A 20,994-nucleotide genomic window follows, 5' to 3' on the forward strand; every position below is an offset into this window, starting at 1 on the left:
AACTGTCAGAAGTGGGATGTTAGGAAGTGGGATGATTGTCTTTCACTTACCTTGTTCTCAGTGTTGGCCTTCCATGGTTTGTGTGATTCTTGGCCGAAGGCGGTGCTTTAAATCCTGTGGAATTGGCATGAAGAAGTTGACTTGCACTCGTTCTGGGGAGACGGGGTGATGGATTTCCTGTTCCTGGACGAACTGGACCAGCCCCTGATACTAGTGTGAGGAATCCAATGAGAACACTGGCCCTTAAGGCCCACATTTTGATAATTGTCGAAGATATAATTTTGGCACTATTATTTCCTGGGGTCTTGTCCAAAGCCTTACTGATCTCACTCCTTCTGTCTCTTGAGTTGGTTTAGCAAGTTGTTGTTAACAGTCCGATAATTTTTGCACTGTTGCTTTGCAAACTGCAGTGTTCTTATGATGCTGTATGTTTCCGAAGGGGACAGGTTGAATTGAAAGTCACAGAAAAAGAAGAAATAAAAAAAACCATGCGACTGGGCACAAGATTGGCAAAACCTCCTCCGCGTTCAATAAGACAAAGCAAAAGGTCTCAAAGAAATAATTTATAAAAAAAAAAAAATAAACGTAAGATTTCAATTGATTTTTAGCAAGTCTCACTTGTATTTCAATGCGATAATACAAATTTGCATAACTCGTGAATTTTATATGGTTCGTTTCTACTCTTTTACTTCTTCTCGCACATGAAGAATTTCATATATATATAAAATGTTTTGAGATGTATGTTGGTTTTCTTCTCGTGTGTCCAGATTGACCGGAAAAATGCACCAGTTATGCACTAGATACTTTATAGCGCGTCTTAAATTGTGAAGATATTTTTATAGACGAGAAAAATAAAATGGGATGATGAAAAAAACAACTCTCAACACTAATTAATTAAATTCTCTTTTTTCATCATTTCAACTCGTGAAATTTATCTTGATTCGCAAAACAATTCCACTGATTTTTCTTTTTGCCAAACATACCATTAAAGGGTATTAGCTTTTGACACTTGAACGAGATTAATGATTTTTTTTTTTATTAACTTGATTTAAGAACTTACACCACAAAACTAAATTCACGTTTGCACAATATTTTAAAAGTTTCTTTTATTTCAATTATGGAGTTCTTTTATGTTTTTTTTTTGTGTGTGATTAGGAATTTTGCTCAATGCTCGTTGCATTCAGCATTAGAAACACTTTCGGTATTGTACGAAATTTGCTGGATAGTGTTTTTTCAGCTTCTTTTAGCTGAAATATCCGGCAAAATGTGGGTGTTTTGGGAGCACGGTGATTTATTAAACTGGGTGTATTTTATGTTTTCTGTTTTCTTTTTAATAGTAAACTTTTCTATCAACTTTCTTATTAAGTAAGTTATATTGCGTTAACGATGAATCACTGTGTGGTATTTGTATTCCGTTTGTTAAAAAAAAAGAATAAGAAATGAAATGACCACTGAAGTTTTTCGGCACTTGTTGAGGATTTTGATTGATTTAGGGTGATTTCTTGAGGTTATATTTTATATTATTGTGAAAGAAACACTGGGATGAAATATCGCGATTGTATGATGTGATTTTATTGCTTGTCTCTTGTACCACTATGTCTCTTTTATCCTCGGATTTTTTGGTATTAAATGATGTGGTGAAGGTGTATGTTTTTTTTTTACTTTAGTTTGCAAGGTAAATAAATATCAAGAATTGTGTGTTTACAAAAGGCACAGGTAGCCCCACAAGAAATTAAGAAGAATAATAAATATTCTTCACATTTACACTCTTGAGGTTAAAGGGAGAGAGTCTATAAGGTGCTTGAAAATAAAAAAAGCCAGGCGCTCACAAGAAAAATCAGGCAAAAGATTCAAAAGCACAACCGTCTCGAATCGCGGTTCAATTATTTCTGTGGCGGCTGGTCAATGCGATAGAGTCTATTCCAGCGAAACAACAAAATTGCTGATGGTTGATGGTGGTGGTATGGCTCTTGTTGCCGTGGATTTCATATGACAGGTAATAGCAGACGCAAAAGATACTAACCAGCGCAATTCGTACCATTCATAACCCAACAACTATAGGTGATGTGTGTAGTATTTTTTCCCTCCACTTTTATATGCCGATTCCGTCTCTTTTCGCACACATTCATTCACCTTTACTTTTCATGGGTAGTAGTTTGTGTCTTTTTATAAAAATATATATAAATATATTTTTCACTCATGGTTGCGGCAATATTAAGATATGGAATATGGACCTTTTCTCACTTGGATGCCCAATATTGAAAGACTTACAAGAAATCTCTGCATTTGAAGAAATTGTGCGTAGACCAAAGGAAAATTTATTTTAGCGGACATTGAAGGGCTTTGCTAGAAACTATATCTATTATTTGACTAAATCATCCAAACTCAATGATAGCAATAATAACAAAAAGCCACAGTTGTCGACTTTGCACCATGGAAGAACTTTCACTAAAAACTGACGATTAAAGTGCATGTGTGAGTGTTGTATGTGGTGCCCAAGTAGCAAATCTTCAACTGTACTCGAAAAGATATTAATATAGAGATGAAAGACGCCTTTAGGATGGTTATTTTGAAAGCTCGGGAGCTTTTAGCTGTGTCATTTTTTTGATGTTACAGTAGAATCCCTCAAATCTGAATCTCTCAAATTCGAACGACGGACGTTTGGATTCAAAATGTCAATTGTGGAATTATGTTAAAAAATTCGTATTCTGGATGAATGAAAATTATATTTATGTGCTTCTTCCTGGATATTTGCATACATTATGATCGTATAAAATGAAAAGGAAACATATTACCACTAAGACTTGTGAGAAAGTACGGAAATTTGATTCAAAGTACAATTTAATCTCACATAAATTTCGTTAGTTTTGAAAAAAAATCGTTCGAATTTGGGAGGTGAGATATGTTAAAAATACTCCCCGAACGTTCGAATTTAGAAGACTCTACTGTTTGAGAAATAAAATTATTTGATTGCAAATCTAGATGGCGCTTCAAACAACTGCCTTATTGTAAACAACCCTGTTACCGGACTATAGTCTTCTACTGAAATAACACTAAGGTCCTTAACACCCGGTGTCAAATGCATAGTTTTTGGTATCAGTTTTTGAATATCGATTTATAGTTAGTAATGTACCTGACGCCCTAGACACACTTACGACTTAAGCCGAGAGACGACTTAGTGGAAAATGATGGAAATGTTGTTTGATCATTATTTCTAATATAATTACGCTAAGCCATCTCTCGGCTAATCCTAGTCTGTCAAGGCCCTTAGTCATAAATAAATAGACTATAGTATAAATATGATTGCTCGTAAAACTTGCATATTAATGAGGAATATTTCTTCATTAAAGTTCCATCGGGTACTACTTACTGCATTGCAGTCATTCGGGTTTCTGATCGAGAAACCAAGGAAATTATAGTGGTTTCTGATCGAAGGATCTCACAATATAGAAGAAGTATTAAAAAGAATGGAAGAAGAGGACATGTCAGGAAAAATTCACTATAAGTATATGTTCGATCTAGATTTTTTATTCCTCCTTTTAAGATTTTGCGATTAGTTGAGATGGTTGCCGAACTTAATTGAAGCGGTGCACTGGAAATCAGTTATAGAGGCAGCCGATCTGATGAACGATTTAGTCCTTTATGGCAAACTGATTCACCATTATCCGGAGCCTACAGTACCAGAGGCCCACATGACTCAGGATGATAATGATCCGAAATTTGAGGGATGTTGGCTCTCTCATTTTCGTAGTTTTCTTTTGTAAATGACGCCCCCTACTAATGAAGCAGCTAAAAACTGGTTGTCAGATTGATTTTTTAGGTGAAAAAAGTTACATTGAAAAGGAACCGTTCTAATGAATTTTAATTTTACGCGAATTCCTCTTGAATTTCGCCAACTTTATGAGTACCGATTCACAACAGATTAAAGGCGATTCATAGGATACTTCGTAACAGTGTTTTCAATCCTTGAATTTCAATTAATTGTCACCGGGGTTTCTGGTATTGGTCATAGAGACCGTCAGGTGCTAAGATGTTAGCGCTGAAGAAGTCGAAGAGATTCTAAAATTCCCGTATAGGGGAAGGTTTTAAAGGTTCGTATTAAAAAAGGAATCCAAGATTTAAGATTTTTTACTGAATGCCACACACACCGATTCAGTTATATCACTATATCAAAAAAAATCTCTTACTTATTGGGTTCATAATTCTGCCTCACAAAATTCCTGGAAGTCCTTGGATTTTCCTTTACAGGAAAATCAAAATGTAGCGGCATTTTTTACGAAGGTGCCCTGGTTAACTCAGCTTCGTACCACTTTTTTCCACCTCTGTAGGCCTCATTTTCCTAGGAAACATTACACCGGACACAAAAATTTAGATAGATAGATAGATTTATTTGCTCTTAAACCATCTGCGGCTGCCGCCGACTTCACAACCGACCTCATCGGGCAAGACGGCAGAAAATCCCGAATCACTGGTCGTATAGGCCATATTTATTTTCACAATTCATCATTAGACAATATATGAGTGTGTTTTGAGAAGCTTTGCAGATGGAAAGAGGTGGGTCCCAGCATGGACTCCTAGGAGGAGTACGTATTTGCTGGAGACTAAGCAGGGGATAGGAATGGATGATGGGGAAAGGGAATAATCAACACCAGGGATACAAAGAAAACCAAAACTGTCAAACGTATGAAGGCCGCGAAGAGGCCCCCAGAAGAAAACAAAAAGAAAATCAAACAAGAAAAAAAAGTGAATAGACACGCGATGAAAAATGAAGAGACGTGGAGAAAAAGACAAAACAAAATAAAACAAGATCAAGCAGAATGTCAGAAACTACACGAGTGCAAATCAAATAATACAAAAAAGACTACAAATTCTAATGCGCATATGAAAAGTGAGACCCGAGCATCAGCAGAAGTAATCAAAAACGGGACATCCACACACGCAACAAGAACCCGGGACTCCAGCCACCGCCTCCCAGAGCCCAGACAACAACCCAAAGAAAACCCCCGCCGTGGCAAACCCCAAAGCCTCCCGCGCCCACCTGACCTTCACAATTTCGGGCAAAAGAGAAGCTGAAGGCCGAGAGAAAAACCCAGACATAGACAAAGCTAGTGAGGGAGCTTCAGTTTCAGGATAAACGAGTTAGCCTAGGCAGTACATAAGGTATCCCTGCAAGCCGCCAACCACTCATAAGAAGCAGAGACTGGATTATCCCAAGCACGCATCGCATTATGTAACTATCCCGCGGCGGAAATGAACCCCGGACGTTCAGCGCAATACTCCGCCCAAATCAAGCGCTTCAATCGATTCGAAAAGGTCTGGTAGCTTATATGTGGTTCTTTCAAGTTTAGAGGCAGTTCATTATATAGAGAAGGTGCCACATATAAAAAGGATCTTTTAAAAAGTTCCTTCCGCGGAAATGGAACTGCTGCGGGTGCTACACTTCGCAGTGGTCTACCTCTATTAGTATTATAAAAACCACCACGGACAAAAAACACTCTAAGAGTCTTATATTTAAAACTGTACGAGAGAGGGAGTATACGGAGATCAATGAACGACTTAAATAAGGAATCGCGCTTACTTTTACGAAGTATGGCTCTCAAAGCACTTCTTTGAGCCATTCTCACGGGCTTCAAGTTAGTGTGATAGGCACTGCCCCAAAGTGTAAGACCATACTGTAAGCGAGAGTCTACACACGCGAAATAAAACATGCGGGAGACACTCAAAGGGGACAAGCGGCCAATATGAAATAAACTACTAATAATAGAGAGCAGGCTATTTTTCAGTTTTTGGATTTGAGGCTTCCAATTGAGTGAGGCGTCAATAGTTACTCCAAGGTAACAAAACTCTTCAACATACGGAATTGTTAAGCAAGAGTTTCGACAGACGTATCCATTACAAACAGATGAATGACATACAATAGGTTCAGGAGTAGTATCTGATTTTCGAGGGAGAAAACGCATAGCCCTTGATTTGTTACTGATAACCATGTTATGTTCATCAAGCCAGGCTTTGGAGGACCTCAAGTCCCTGCTTACGCTGCCATCGACTTCCGCCCACGAACTTCCTCTGTATTGCAGTACAAGATCATCCGCATATGCGACCACCCTCCCTTCACGCTCCATGTTCAGAAACTCATTGATATATATCAGAAAAAAGAGCGGACCAAGAACTGTGCCCTGAGGTACTCCGCGATTTAGAGTGCGTGCCCCACTAAAGCTACCCCCAATCTTCACTAGTTGTGTTCTGTTATCTAAATAGGAAGCAAATAAATTTAAGGCAATCCCCCTGATACCACAGTTACCCAGCTTATCCAAAAGGATCTCGTGGTTGACAGTGTCGAAGGCTTTAGTCAAGTCAAGGAAAATAGCTGAGACACAGTCCCCATTATTTACAGCTTCATACACATCCGTCATTACCCTCAGCATAGCGTCCTCGGTACTTCTACCCTCCCTGAAGCCATACTGATAATCACTGAAGAATTTAGTCCTGTGCAGGAAATCAATCAAACGCGTCTTCAAGAGTTTCTCAAAAACTTTTGAAAAAACAGATAATAAAGATATTGGGCGATAGTTGCTCATTTCTGTTTTGTCACCCTTTTTAAAGATAGGCACGACTACCGCGGATTTCAAGCAATCGGGATATACCCCATTTTCCAGGCAACGATTAAACAACACCTTCAGAATATCGACGATATAGAATACAATATGTTTTACGCAAGTGGTGGAAATACCATCATAACCCACAGACTTCTTATTAGTAAGGGAACTTATAACCTTTAATATTTCCATCCCGGTTATAGGACCTAGATAAAGACTATTTAAGCATGAGGAAACGTTGCTTCTATGGTTGTTTGATGCATTTGCATTATTGGAATTAATTATATTTAAAGGACCCTCAACAAAGAATTCATTCATTTTATCCGCGATCATCTTCTCATCAGTTATCGAAATACCACCGCACTTTATCTCTATCAAATCATTCCTACTCCTGGCATTACGACCCAATGCCTCATTGATAATTACCCATTGCCTTCTTCCATCCCTTCCCGCCTCCCGAAACTTGTCCTCATAATATCTACGCTTCTCCTCGACGACCAATCTTCTCACGTTCTTCTCAATGGCTCTAAGCTTTTCCTTTAAACGAGCATCACCAGGGTGTTTCTTGTATCGCCTACTAAGATTATTTTTATAGGAAATCAACTTTAGTAGATCATTAGAGATCCAGGGCTTTAATTTCTTGTCTTTACGCCAAATATAAATATTTAGGCATCACTACTTAGATGGAACTTTCATCTACTTGTTTTCACCCTTTGTAGGAGATATCACGCATTAAAAATCAATTTCAGACTATTTTTCTAACACATGTTTTTTGACTATACAATATTACACATCAGAATTACGATTTTAGGCCCATTTTTTATTTTTGCCTTTTGAACCCAGGAAAAAAGGCCTAGGCTTCCAAGTTTTTTCAGGAAATGTGAGATGTAGGACTAGCTTTTAGATTATATGTCCGTGGATGAAATTCATTTAGTAACTTGGAAAAAAATCAACTTTTACGAAGCTGCAATATTACGAAGGTGCAAAACCTTCCCCTATAATTTTTTCATTTCATCTTATATTCAACCGATTCTAAATAAGGTTTTGGAGTCGATTTCAAGATGTTGCTAACTAAGATCCTCAATCTGCATCAACCACCTACATCTACACCTAGGTTTACCCCGACTTCTTCTTTCGTAATGTATTTCAAAGCTTTTTTAGGCAAGTTTTTTCGTCCATGCTAAACTTAACCGTGCTATCAAAATTGTGCGCTTTTGTAAATATTTTTCCAAAAAACGGTATACGTTTATGAAAATTCTAGGTGTTATAAAACTTACTATTCAAATCATGCGCTACGTCTAATTTAGCTGTGGAGTGAGAGAACCAAGAGAGTCACACTTTAATTAATTAGCTGGATATTCCTGATAACGGATTTTCAATGTCAAAGGTCAAACAAGTCTAAATAGTGTATTTTTCAAACTCATTTAAATTTAAGTTGATGTATTTCTATAGGTTTTAGTCTAATCTTAGTTTTTAATTTTCTTTTTATATGTTTTTACAATTGAGTGGTTTATATGTAAACATTGATGCTTTCTTTTAGACCCATCTTTTAGACTAACCATTTATGCTGCACTCAAGGAACCACACATACTTTGTATGTAAAGATAAAGTGTTGAGTGTGTGAAAAAGAGAGTGTGACAAGTGCGAAGGAGGAGGAAGAAGCAATATTCAATGGATTTCAATATGACTTTTCATGAAAAGAGATTTAAGAGACAATATGTCTCTCTAATCTTATAAATATTGAATTTCTTCCTGCAATGAGAGACAACTCTCTAATCACATTTCTTCCATACTCTTGGCCACTTGGTGTGTATACAATTTTTTTGTTTTTTTTTTTCGGTGAACCATTCCTTCTGGTATGGTCTCACCTCAGATAACCAAACTCCAGTGTTTGATTTATTGAATACACAAGTCCATGGGTGAGATACAATGCTGAAATTGAATTAAGTTTTCCACACTATCTGGTGACACATGAAAGAGATTGAAATAAAATTGAAGAAATATTTTTGCATGTGCGTTAAGTGGAATTTTCTGTGTGGAATTTTCATAATGGGAGTAAATAACCTCTTTTGAGTTCACATGTGAGGATAAGGAGTTAAATAGTTGAGTGTAAGAAGTAATTGAAAAAAAAAGACTGAGTGCTAAATATACAATTTTAGAGGTATAGAGCGACACAGAGTGAGATAGATGTTGACATACCAAAAAAAGATTGAAAATGTGTATGGCATGTATTAAAAATACCTATTTGAATCACGTAAGATTGAGCACCATCGCGAGGAAAATTGCCTCAAGTGATTAAGTTTTAATTTAAAATGTGTGGCATATAGAATTGTAGCGTAATATAAATATAATATATGGCTGCAAATGAAGGAGAGTGAATTTGCAAAGTTTTTTTTTATCTAAATTTTCAATTGGCGGGCATGGTATCAAATTTTTGACCAAATTACAAACAATTGAGATAATCACGTGTAGGGTACAATAACCACTATTCGTCAGTTAATGAGTTTTTTCGACACGGTAAAGGAAAGTTAATAACTCATATTCTCGTCATTGATTTTATATGCTGAAAACTTTCGATTTATTACATTTCGATTTATGAATGTCCTGAGTTTGCTTTAGAACCCTGTATTGATAAAAATATTTAATATGTTTAATTTAATAAGGATATTATAGATGATTTCTAAGAGATGTCGTACCACTTTTCTGCCATAATAACTTTTAGCATATCGTTGAAAACATTTTATGTTGGCAAAATTTTATATTTGTTCTTGCTTTCTGTAATGTTTGTGTCTTCAAAAAACTAAAATAAATCTTTTAAAATATTTCTCTTTTCAGATTTTTCGAAACGAGCGCATTTTTAAACCCACCCCACTATCCTATGGACCGGTGAGTCTCGAAAAAACTTCCTTAGTTTCGAAATGAAATTACAGGGTATTTTTCAAACAAAAAAATAATTTTTAAGAAAATTAAGGTCAACAAATAGTCCTGATGACGATAAATTTAGTAGAAAAAAGGGATAGACCGCCTATGCTGTATATTTCAATGCAACAATTACACTAATATTGTTGCTAATTTAAGATAATATCATAAGTTTCATCTAAACTTCATTGACTTAAGTAGAAACTGACAAATTACTTATCTAAGGCGCAATGGGGCACCTTTGAATTTGGCGTAGCTTTGAAATTGGGATTTTTTTCTATTTTTAAATGGACTTGAGTCATACCATATTGTAATTTAGCTTTTCAGTATATTTGTGGAGTTAAATTGTATCATGACAAGGTTCAATTTTATTTAAAAATAGGAGAAAAATCCTAATTTCAAAGCTGCCCCAAATTCAAATATGCCCCACTTCCCGCTACACCATTTTGTGTTTATTTATCTTACATAAAATAGCATACACTACGCTACGCACCCTTTAATTGAAAATTAATCATGCTAGTAGTTCTTCATTGAACAACAATTTAATGCAGTTACCAGGTATTTTTTAAATATTTGCATAAACAATTATCTCTTTAAAAAAAAAGGAGAAAAAACAACGTAAATGTTCAAAATATTCGAAACAAACGAAGTTTTCGAAGGGGTAGATTTTATGCGCCGAAATATTCACTGAGAAAAAAAAAAGAGGCTACGATTAACTTTTTTTTCGTCATAACTTTATCACTTTTCGGATGTAAAAATATATCAACATTTTTTAATGTTAATTTTACACCTTTTGAGGGTAAAATCAACATGAAAAAGGGTAACTTTAACCCATAATACACCTAAAGAGGGTAATATTTACACCGATTTCGGATCAATACTGCAGGGTAAAATTAACATTTCCGGCATGTTATTTTGACTTTTTCGGATTTCTCTCAGTGTTGGTAACATAAATAAGTTTAAAGCTCGGTGGGAGAGTATTATATTGTGTATTTCGAAATAGACATTTCGAATCAAAATCCCCTCGTTTAATTGCACCTTAAGGAAGTTTTCCAAAACTAACCAGTAAAGTGCATTGCGAAATACCTCCGTTTAAACTGATCCTAATTGAATACTACATTCTCTTATAGCAATTTGTTTTTAATAATGTAGAAAATAGTAAAAGTTACTTGTAAAAATTGGCAAATGTAGTGATAAAGTAAAAAAATCTACTTGGTCACCGATATTGGTTTCTTTTAAAATAATTTGGAAAGAACTTAAAGAAAGCTAGCTATATTTTTACATTTCAAAAGTTGATTAAAGTTTTGCTTATAGTGGCGAGTAGTGGTTAATGAATCCTATATTTTGCTGTATTGAGAAACAGTCTTGTCAATGAAATCGTCAAAATTTTGCAACTTGTCCCTTTATGCAGACTTTTTCAGTAAAGCTCTAACGTGATCTTGAAGTTTATTGATAGGTGCCCAAATACTTTTGTAAAAGCCACTCCACAAATTTCTCTCTGGAAGGCTTTTTTTCTCTACATCTGGGTCTCACCCAAAATTTATTTCTACAAACATTTTTCTTATATCACGAATAATTGCATTTGTAATCAAATGATCTCTTGAAGAATTTTGTATTACTCAGCATATTTTTTTTTAAAGATCTAAAGAGAGTTTTTAGACAAAAAAAAATCCGTTTAGTTAAGGTGTTAAGTTAAGAGTGTACTAAAATGAAAAGTGATTATTGGGTTTCACTCTCTGAATGTTTAATTGACAGCCAACTTTACAGATGAGATTCATTGTTAAAGTGAAAAGGTGAAGAGAAAGATAAAATACACTTCATTTGTTCCGATGATTTCGCTCTATTTTCTTCAACAGCAATCAAAATGGTATTTTAAACATGATGGATTTCTATAAGTTGCATTTGTTCAAAAAATTACCTCAAGTACTGCAATTTTCCTACCACTTGGTACTTTTTTTTGTGTCTTACATGGCAATACATTTTGCTATACATTTATTTTAATTCCATTGGGATTTCACTGAATGCATGGTTATATCTGCGAGTTGTATATTAAACTATCGATTTTAATTGTATTCAATTGATTGTGACTGATTTCTCTACGAGATCTGCAATGATCCATTGTGCCGTACCGTGAGTACATTTTGTTCCTGGGTGATTTTACTAACAATCCATTGAAATCAGCCTCAAGTGGAAGTAAAACATGTAAATATTTTATGTATTATACATTTTCGCTATGTAATTGCACTTAAAAAAATATCCCTTCACTCTCAAATTGTGGAGCAAATTTATTGGATAAACAAATGTTATTGTTTGACAATAGATATTTAGGTCGTTGATGGAGTACCTATATGTACTTTATTTCATACCGATCGGTTTATTATTGACAGAAGTGTCCCAAAATTGAGGTTTGTCTCTCAACATGGTAAAGTCATTTGCTGTTATTATATATACGGTTCTCTTGACCTTTGCATGAAGTATGACATTAACCTCACATTCTTCAGGGCTTGGTTGTCTGAGGGTTATGGATGCCTAGCCTAGTATAATCCATCTTCCAGGAATTGAGATGTATACTTTCTCGATGATTGCTATATTAATACAAGAACTACTATAATTTACAACTTTTCAAACACATCAAACTCATAATCATTGTGCATCAGTTGCGAAAGTTTTGTTTCACTCTCAATCAAATTCCAGAGTTTGTAGAGCACAAGGAAGGAAACTGATTGCATTTAGTTGCACAGTGAACGAATTAAGTATTGAGGCATTTTTTTTTGTTTAATTAAAGATAATTATATTTCATAATTTAAGGAAAATAGAAGGTTGTTCTGAGCTTTATGACCAACGCACAATAACTTTTGTTTGTAAACATGTTTTCAAAATTTCCCACGAGAGTGAGCGAGATGACTAGATCTAGATCTCACTCACTCACACTGAAATGTCAAAAACATGTTTACTAAACAAAAGTTATTGTGCGTTGGGCATTACGCCCAGCACACAATAACTTTTGTTTGTAAATATATTTTCAAAATTTTCTTTTAGAGTGAACGAGATGACTAGATTTAGATCTCACTCACTCTCATTGAAATGTCAATAACATGTTTACAAAACAAAAGTTATTGTGCATTGGGCATTATGCCCAAAGCACACTTTTGTTTTGTAAACATATTTTCAAAATTTCAAAAAATATAAGAGTGAGTGAGTTGACTAGATTTAGATCTCACTCACTCTCATTTCAATGTCAACAACAGGTCTACAAATTAAAAGTTATCATACGTTACACATTACACCTTTAATTTTCTTTTATAAACATGTTTTCAGAAATACATAAACAAAATCTCCAAAATAAAGAGAATAGAATTAGTATAGAAAGGTCCCACACATCTAATCTATGGGACACTGCAAAATTTGGTTTTTATTGCATTCCATTTTAAAATATTCAACAAAACTATAATGAGAAAAGTTTTTTTTTTAATACTAATACTACTCGACTTTATTACAAACTCAAAGGTCTAAAGAATTTCTAACCTACGAAAGCCTTTTAATTTTAATATTCATTTATTTAATCTAACAATATTTTTAGAAGATTTTATAGAAATGTTATTTAATTCTTTCAGATCTTATAAATTTTTTTTTATATTTAAATATAGTTCGTGAGCAAAACAACTTATTCAAAAATCTAGAAAAGCTAATTGAAGTTATTAAAATCCAGTTCATTTTACAAAATTTAGCAAGATTTTACTGTGTCGTTCTGAATTCCATACAACACTTTACAATATATAATCAGTACTTACGGACAATTACTGGAGTTCACTGAGGTTTGAAAAAGCGAGAACAAATAAGCATTAAAAATTAAAAAATGATCAGTAAACATTTAAAAATAAGCAGTAAAAATGGAAAATTGTCAGGAAAAAAATTAAAAAAAAAAGTAACAGTAAAATGTTGAATTTTGATCAGAACAAAACTTAATTCTTTATAAAAATGAGTTTGTTTATATAAGATTTAAGATTTGTCTATAAGTCGATTATATTTCTTTCGGAACCGCTGCACCCAGGGCACTTAGTTCCAATTCTTTTACATGTTACTGTAAATACATATTGAGCAGTGTCAAACATTTCTTTTAAAGTTTGCTTCATTGAAATAGTTTTGTGGTGTTTTTCCTCATATTTGCCACCTCGTTTGATCACTATCGAAAGTGTCTGAAAATCATATAATATCGCGTTACTGAAGGTGTTTTGATTTTTAGCCATGTTCAGGTATTATTTTGTGTCTTTCTTCCTCATACCACCATATCTCACTCTCTTGTGTACACTATTTTCAATTAATGCCTCCATGTGACATGGTAGTAGACCATGAAGGTAATTACTGTAAGTACCCAAAGCAAATTCACATAATAATATAATAAAAGTAAATAAAAATTTCATAATAGCCTAAAGTTCTTTTTCTTCTATTCTCACACTCCGGGGCAAACACTCTTGGTCACCCTCAATGTGTATAATGTTAAAGTGAAAATGTAGTTCATACCCTTGAGTATTTAGCATTGCTAATTAACACGAAAAAAAGTTCAAAATGTTTAGTTATTATATTAATAAAGTTTTCCCCACAATTAATTTCAAGTGTGTGCTTTTTTTTTAGAGAAGACAACATATTATGTTGGTATTAAAAGCTTACGCATGTTTTTTTAGGAAATTTTTCATCTCTGAACATATTTTTGTAGAATAATGAAGAAGTTTTTCAAGAGATTTGACTTTGAAAGAGACTTAGAAGAACATTTTCGGATATTTTGTTTTTTACTAGACAGCAAAACATTACTCAAAAAATCGTGTCGGGAATTATTTGATAATAGCAACTTCCCAGAATATCCAGGGGACAATAAATAAATCACATTGACTTTTGAACTTTAACTCAACAAGAACTAGAAGCGGGAATCTGAGTCGATCAGAATACCAGAACCTGTTCAAAGATCTTCATTGTATTCTATTTAATTGTTGCTAAAAGAAGAGCTTCCATTTAGGAAATAACAAATAAGAGTGAAAGAGGAAAAAATGTTTAAAAATTGCGACTCACTTTTCCTCTAAAATTCCATTGATCTTTCCAAAAGTTGAAGGTAACACTGGGTGATCGTCGAAAAGGTTCCGTGTATATATTGATTTGTGTGTTGAGATGTTTCTCACTATATAATATCAATAATGTCTTGCGTTGGATGGTGTAAACAAAATACTGAAGATATGCATGAAAATGGGTGGGAAAATACGCCCAAAAAATTAATTAAATTTATTTTTATAACTCCCATGAGAGAGCACGTGAACTTGGGCAGATGATCATTGTCTTTGCGAGCGTGGGGCTTTTTCTTATACATATATTTAGGTGAAGACAATTTATTCAGGAAGCCAAATACAAGAGTGTTGCATTAATTTGTTCACAATATTTGCATACGGTGTGAGTTTACCATGTTTGTTCAAAAGAGTCTTTTTTTTCAGTACCATCATCACTCGAAATTGTCCATTGAAAATATTTTCACCGACTCTATAACCGCAGAGATGGTATCAACTATTTTGTATACCAACTTACTATTTACTCTAAACACTAACCATTTATTTCCTCGCGCTTTTCGTATATCGACCGACAAGTATTTTTGTCCAAAAGACATTTCAAGTGATTTCTATTAACATTTCCAAGTGGCGAGATCAGTGAATTTTCTATAGAGTCAGATATCCTCTTTTTAGTTGCTAGAGAAAAGTAAAAAAATCAATTAATTACATCTTCAGTATTGCTCAAATTTTGGCTGCACTGAGAGAAGGTTGAGTGTTATCAGGACACGAAATGAGTGTTGTCACAACTAAAATCTAACACTCGAATCAACCAACCCTCAGGTGAGGCTTGGTATTACACTCGAGGCTTGTTAGTACACTCGTAAGGATAAATTCAAGCCCCATCGAGTGTGAAGATGACTTAGGCTTGGTTCAATCCTCATTGAGTGTATATAAATAATTTAATATATTTTTTTTTACTTTTGATATGTGTGATTTACTATTGAAATTTACTATTTTTTAATTTTTTTTTTCAATTTTGATTTCTTTTTTTATTTCTTAACTTAACTTTTTGAATTTACTTTGCTTTCGTCGTGGAAACGGGATTGAAAAGCACTGATTGTACCTCTGAGGAATTGAATGCATATTCTACATGACTTTTTCAAACTAAAATCATCTCGACTAAAGTAGGGTGAAATGAGGTAATTTGGGACCATTTACAATTTGAGACATTTGAGATTTTCTCACTGTTTTAGAGATTCTAAAGGAAGAAAAGATATTTCTGTTCTTCTTAATCGTATTTTTCTTCTATTTCGCGGTCTTTGTTTTCTCTCTGCTCATCTGAAACACGGAGAAATTCTTAAATGTCCCAAATTATAAATGGTTCCAAATTACCTAATTTTACCCAATAACTTTAAATTGAAAACATTTAAGCATATACTTTAGCCGACATGAAATTTTACAATGAAATTGATGAACTTGTTTCAGTGAACTGTTCATGGAACACTTTTGAGTGTTAATGGGATACTCACAAGTGTACATGGGACACTCGCGTGTGTTCATGAAACACTCGATAAATAACTTATTTGAGTGTTGGCGTTAGTCTCATCATAGAAATATGAGGCTTATACCAACACTCAATTGCATCAAGCATGATGGAAGTTTAGCCAAGCCTTAGTCCAACTTGTCACAATACTCACTTAAATAAAAAGAATTTTGATTCAACACTAAATGTAGAAATTGAGTGTATTATCAAGTCTTATTCCAGGCAGAGCTATTTCAACACTCATTTATTTAAAGATCTTCTCCCAGTATGCCCAGAGCTTTCGGTTCGAATATGAACCTTCTCAAATAGTAGACTAAAACTATATATTTTTTTAGTTTCTTGAGGTTTGTTATATAGCTCTGGTAAATTGTGGGAGATTTATCATTAGCAGAAAAATCAGTTAGTAATAGGGGAAAATGGGGCAGTAGTAAACACGGGGTAGTTGTAAACACTGCGATGTTTTTAATTAGATATTGAATTTCAGAAGACGAGACCTATATGAATTTATAGATACTATAGCTATACTTGTTCCCTAAACAAGTAGTTTACTATAAGTCTAAATAGTGTAGACATAAATATCGGTGTTTACAACTACCCCGTGTTTTCTACTGCCCCAGTTTCCCCTATCTACAGAGGATTCAAATATCTTACAATTTTTTACTGCAAAAACTCCTGTAAGCGCTTTCACTGTAAAAGCGTCAAATAAGAAATCACAAAAGGAATCCAAAACTTCCATAAATTTTTTAATTTCTTAGCAAACACTTGTTAATGGTAAAAATAGAAGCTTTCTGATTTTACATTTTTCTTTAATAATTATTGAAGATTCTGTATAATTTCAGTATCACTTTTTCTGTAAAATCCTTGTCTTAGGGCCATTGTGGAGGTATTTGACCCTATAATGGCTGTGTAAAAAGTCACAATGGTTTAGGGGACTATATACATATCTGGAATTTTCAATTCACAACATATTGCCAGACACTTAGCATAATCTTCATAGAGCTTTCTAACTACATTTTCGCATTATTTATGGCTGCATTTGACCACAGAGACCAAACATTTTGAAATGATTAATAAGATCGATGGACTTTAGAGACTTCCCTCAACATTTTCCATCTCATATTTTATAATGTAGTATAGTGAAGAATTGAATGAAACAATGTGACGACATACAAGCAAATTTATTGATATAGTATCTTGTCTATTTGTAATGTTTTATGAACCGCACAAGGGAGAGAAAAATACATGTTAAATTGTCATGCAAAGCATTACTTCTATAAGTAATTTCTTCAACTTAATTTGCTTCTGGTGTCTCTCAACACACGAAATGACTTTGTTATGGCATTTTTCATGTAATTGCATTTAATTGCTGTTTTTTTTCTAACTAGCTCAATTTTTGCGTTTATCACGAAAAGTGAAGAAGGTGAACAACAAAATTTTCAGCACAAGACAAGTGTCGATATGGAAGCTTTTAAGAGTGTTACAGTTTCCCTAAAACAAGTGCAATTAGACTGGCACCAATAAATGGGTGGAAGAAAACTTGGTGGCTGTATAAAATCAATTTGGTTGGTAAATATGCAGTTTTACAGGTATTTTCCTTCGTAACCAAAGATAGATATCTCTATTTCTCTTATTTTAAGAGTTTCCAAAAGCACTGCAAATTTTTTATGTATCTCCAGGGCATATCTAAATAGCATGAAAAAATATAAGGTGTTGAAGGAAACGAAGTAAAATAAAAATGTATGTGACTTTTTATGTAAGAGACCTTTCTGTGTGCATAATTGACGCATATGTGGAATTTCATGTGTGCAATATTAGTATGGTACTTTGAGAAAAGAAAAAAAGCCCTCTCTCCATATCTTTTATATGCTGCGCTTGAGGAAAAATAGTACATATAACGAATAACATTTTATATTGCATTATGCTTCATTGAATTATAGTTATTAATTGAATTGCAGGAGAGACAGAGATATAGTAATGTCTCAAAAGAAGTCTTTTCATAGGTAGACAGAGAAAGAGCTTTTTAAGTGCACGGAAATGCGCAATTGGGTGTCTGTTCTGACTAAATGGATCAAGTTTCACCAACTATTAAACATCAATATTGGGTGAGATTTTTCATAGTCATAGCCATTTTTGTCATTACGAAAGCTCATGTCCTCCGATCGAACTCAGATTTTGCCTCTATTTTTTTTTACTAATTTTTTATGCTATTAATATTTACGATAATAATTATACACCGACGGAGATAGACCAGGTCAAAGCAACGAGGATGTAAGATACAATCTTTAAAGAGGAAACGTTTTCTCAATTTACTTAGCGCCTTCTAAAAAGACTTTAGTTTTAAAATAATCAAAATTGCCACTTCAAGTTAAATCTTAATTGAACAAAATCAGGATAACAAAACCTACGCATAGGGGAAGTGCTTATAATTTTGGACAGTCTGCATATAAGCATCGATATCCCAAGTTTGAAGTGCGATATTTTCAATACTAATTGACTTTTTTTGTTACTCTCTTTTCAGAAGGATTGTTTAGAAACTTGGCAAGCTATTTATCATCTCATTTTTACTAAAATTAGTTTTAACACGTTTAAAAATGAATTGATATGTAGAGGTGAATTTGACTCTTATTTTGGACAACTTGGTTATTAATTTTTACAACTTGTCTGTAAATTTGGACAGATAATCCGCCTCAACAAGATGCCCATTGTTCTTCATTTTATGAACCAATCTTACCAAGTCCTCTTCCTGTTCATGTAAGGGAAACGTAGAATGTCACAGAAGCCCAGAAACTTTCTATATCATTCATTAAAGTGAGTTGACTTCGATACTCCAAGTACGTGCGGATTCGCTCATTCCCTGGCCTTTCCGGGAGCCTTTCAAGGCATTTCTCGCTACATCTCTTTCGTAGAGATGATGCTCCTTTGTTTCTCCAGGCATTTGTCCAACCTAGTCATCACAAAAGCTAAAACTTCACGAAATTTCGTGAGAAAAACACCTGTCCAAAATAAGAATCATCACCTCACTGGTGAATGTCTTAAAAAATTTCCCATTTTTCACACGAAAAATATAATTCACAAGGCAAATCTCACTTCAGGTCAAATGTACAAATCATTAGTAACGTGAATCAACACAATATTCAATGAATATTCAATAATAGCACTCAAAAACAGCGAACAAACTTTGTTAGTACTTCACCAAAACTAAATAAGACTGAAGTAAGCCACGAAGTTCTGTCATATTTCTCGTAAGCAATTGCTCACACTGAATTTTCAACAAAGCAATTTCAACTCAAATCATATTCAAAATTTAACGTATTTAGTGTCAAAATCTTCCAAAAAGAACAAATATTTAGATAGAATTCATTTTTCATCAAATATTGGAATAAAAATCCATCATTTTAATCAATTTATTTTTAGTGTCCAATGTTATCTTCAAAGTGTCCAAAATAAGAAACTGGACAAAATTATGAGCACTTACCCTATACGAGTGAAAAACCACGATAAACGCGAATAAGAGATATCAATCTCAGCTGCTATGAAATGAATCGAAAGAAAAATCGAGAAGAACAGAGGCTAATTATCATTTAGGTAAGATGTCTACACATTCAACAAATTAAAATTAAAATTAATTCTACCAACCAGCGATAAGAATTTTGTGAGTAATGGACTCTACATACACACTAGAGAAATTTATGTCCATATTAAAGAGTTTTTCGTACAGAAGGGTAGGGAATTTGCTCCAATATGGACATTAATTTATCTAGTGTGTAGAAGCCATAAAGGAGACAAGTAAGGTTGCTGGATTGAATTTGCTTGGATATTTTCAAGAACAAATGGAGTCCAACCCTTTAGATACGCACTGTTCTCCTATAGATCCGAGCCCTACACCAAGGGCCTCTCGACATTTCATTTTTCCATACGTTTTTGCATAGAGGCACACAATTGTGGGGGAGTGTACCTTAAAATCGATAAAATTGTTCAATGGATCGCAATGCTACAGTGAATAATTCTAGTATTTTTTATTGCATATTTTCAACAATGTATATAAATGTTTACTTTATGCATTCTAGTTAAATTGCCCAAGAGGTTGAATATTTCTCTATTTTTTCTTTCATTCTTCCAATTCTGAAAAAAAAAAATGCCATGCAAATCAAATTTTCTAAATCACGTCAATTGTTGCGGAAATTTGAATGTTTGTGCATTTTAATTCTTCCACTCCTGCGTATGGACTGATGGAAGAATGGAAGTTCGTGGGAAAATGCCGGTGTGCATTTTGATTTATAACCCCACAATAATAGAGTTTAATTCAGTTGAAAAATTACATTTATTATAATGTATAATGCAAAGTGAATACTTTTATGTACAAATGTCTTATTTTTCTGTTTCTCTGCATGTCGATCTACAATAACTTTAATTTGAGTCTATTTCCCCTCTATTCTTCCTGCTGTCTACATTATCTTTCGCAGTTTTTTTTTTTGCTATATATTGCACAAATTTTCCACTTTGGTGAAATATATGAATTTTGCAGTCATGAAATTCTCCACACGAAAACACTTGGTGAAAGATTTAAAGAGAGAAGTTTGAATTTCATTTAGCAATCATCCGGTAGAATCAACATGCTTCACAAACTTTATTTTTTGATTTCAAAGTGTGAAAATGAGAAAACTTTTTGGCATATTTTTTTTTTGTAAAAAAAAAGAAGAACCACTTGTTGCAAGACTTGAATCGTCCACAAAGAGTGTTGAATTTCGCGTGAATTTTGCCCAATGTTACTTCAAATAAAAATTGCACAAATATTTGTTATTCGAAATTTTTACTCGATGAGCTCTTTTATGATATATTGCAAGTCGATATTCAATAAATAACTTACCTATATCATCATCGTGCAAAAATTTTAATTGATTCCATG

At 33.7% G+C, this 20,994-nt stretch overlaps 2 protein-coding genes across 7 annotated transcripts in view; one reads left to right on the forward strand and one right to left on the reverse strand.

Moving 5' to 3' along the window:
• The window catches only part of LOC129799009 (angiopoietin-4), an 87,428-nt gene extending 85,490 nt beyond the window's left edge, over nt 1-1,938 (reverse strand). Inside the window, exon 1 of the mRNA XM_055842582.1 lies at nt 51-1,938. Coding sequence (XP_055698557.1) covers nt 51-256 — 206 coding nt within the window. The 5' untranslated portion in view covers nt 257-1,938. The remainder of the gene's footprint in view (nt 1-50) is intronic.
• LOC129799008 (centrosome-associated protein 350-like) overlaps nt 1-20,994 on the forward strand; it is a 168,930-nt gene that overhangs the window by 85,768 nt on the left and 62,168 nt on the right. For 5 of the 6 annotated variants that reach the window (XM_055842577.1, XM_055842576.1, XM_055842579.1 and 2 more), the window contains exon 4: nt 9,432-9,482. The exons of the other annotated variant lie outside the window; for it this stretch is intronic. The gene's annotated coding sequence lies outside the window, so the exon portion shown is untranslated. The remainder of the gene's footprint in view (nt 1-9,431; nt 9,483-20,994) is intronic. 6 annotated transcript variants of the gene reach the window in all.

This window comes from Phlebotomus papatasi, chromosome 1 (genome assembly GCF_024763615.1).
Source record: "Phlebotomus papatasi isolate M1 chromosome 1, Ppap_2.1, whole genome shotgun sequence".
NCBI classification, from domain to species: domain Eukaryota; kingdom Metazoa; phylum Arthropoda; class Insecta; order Diptera; family Psychodidae; genus Phlebotomus; species Phlebotomus papatasi.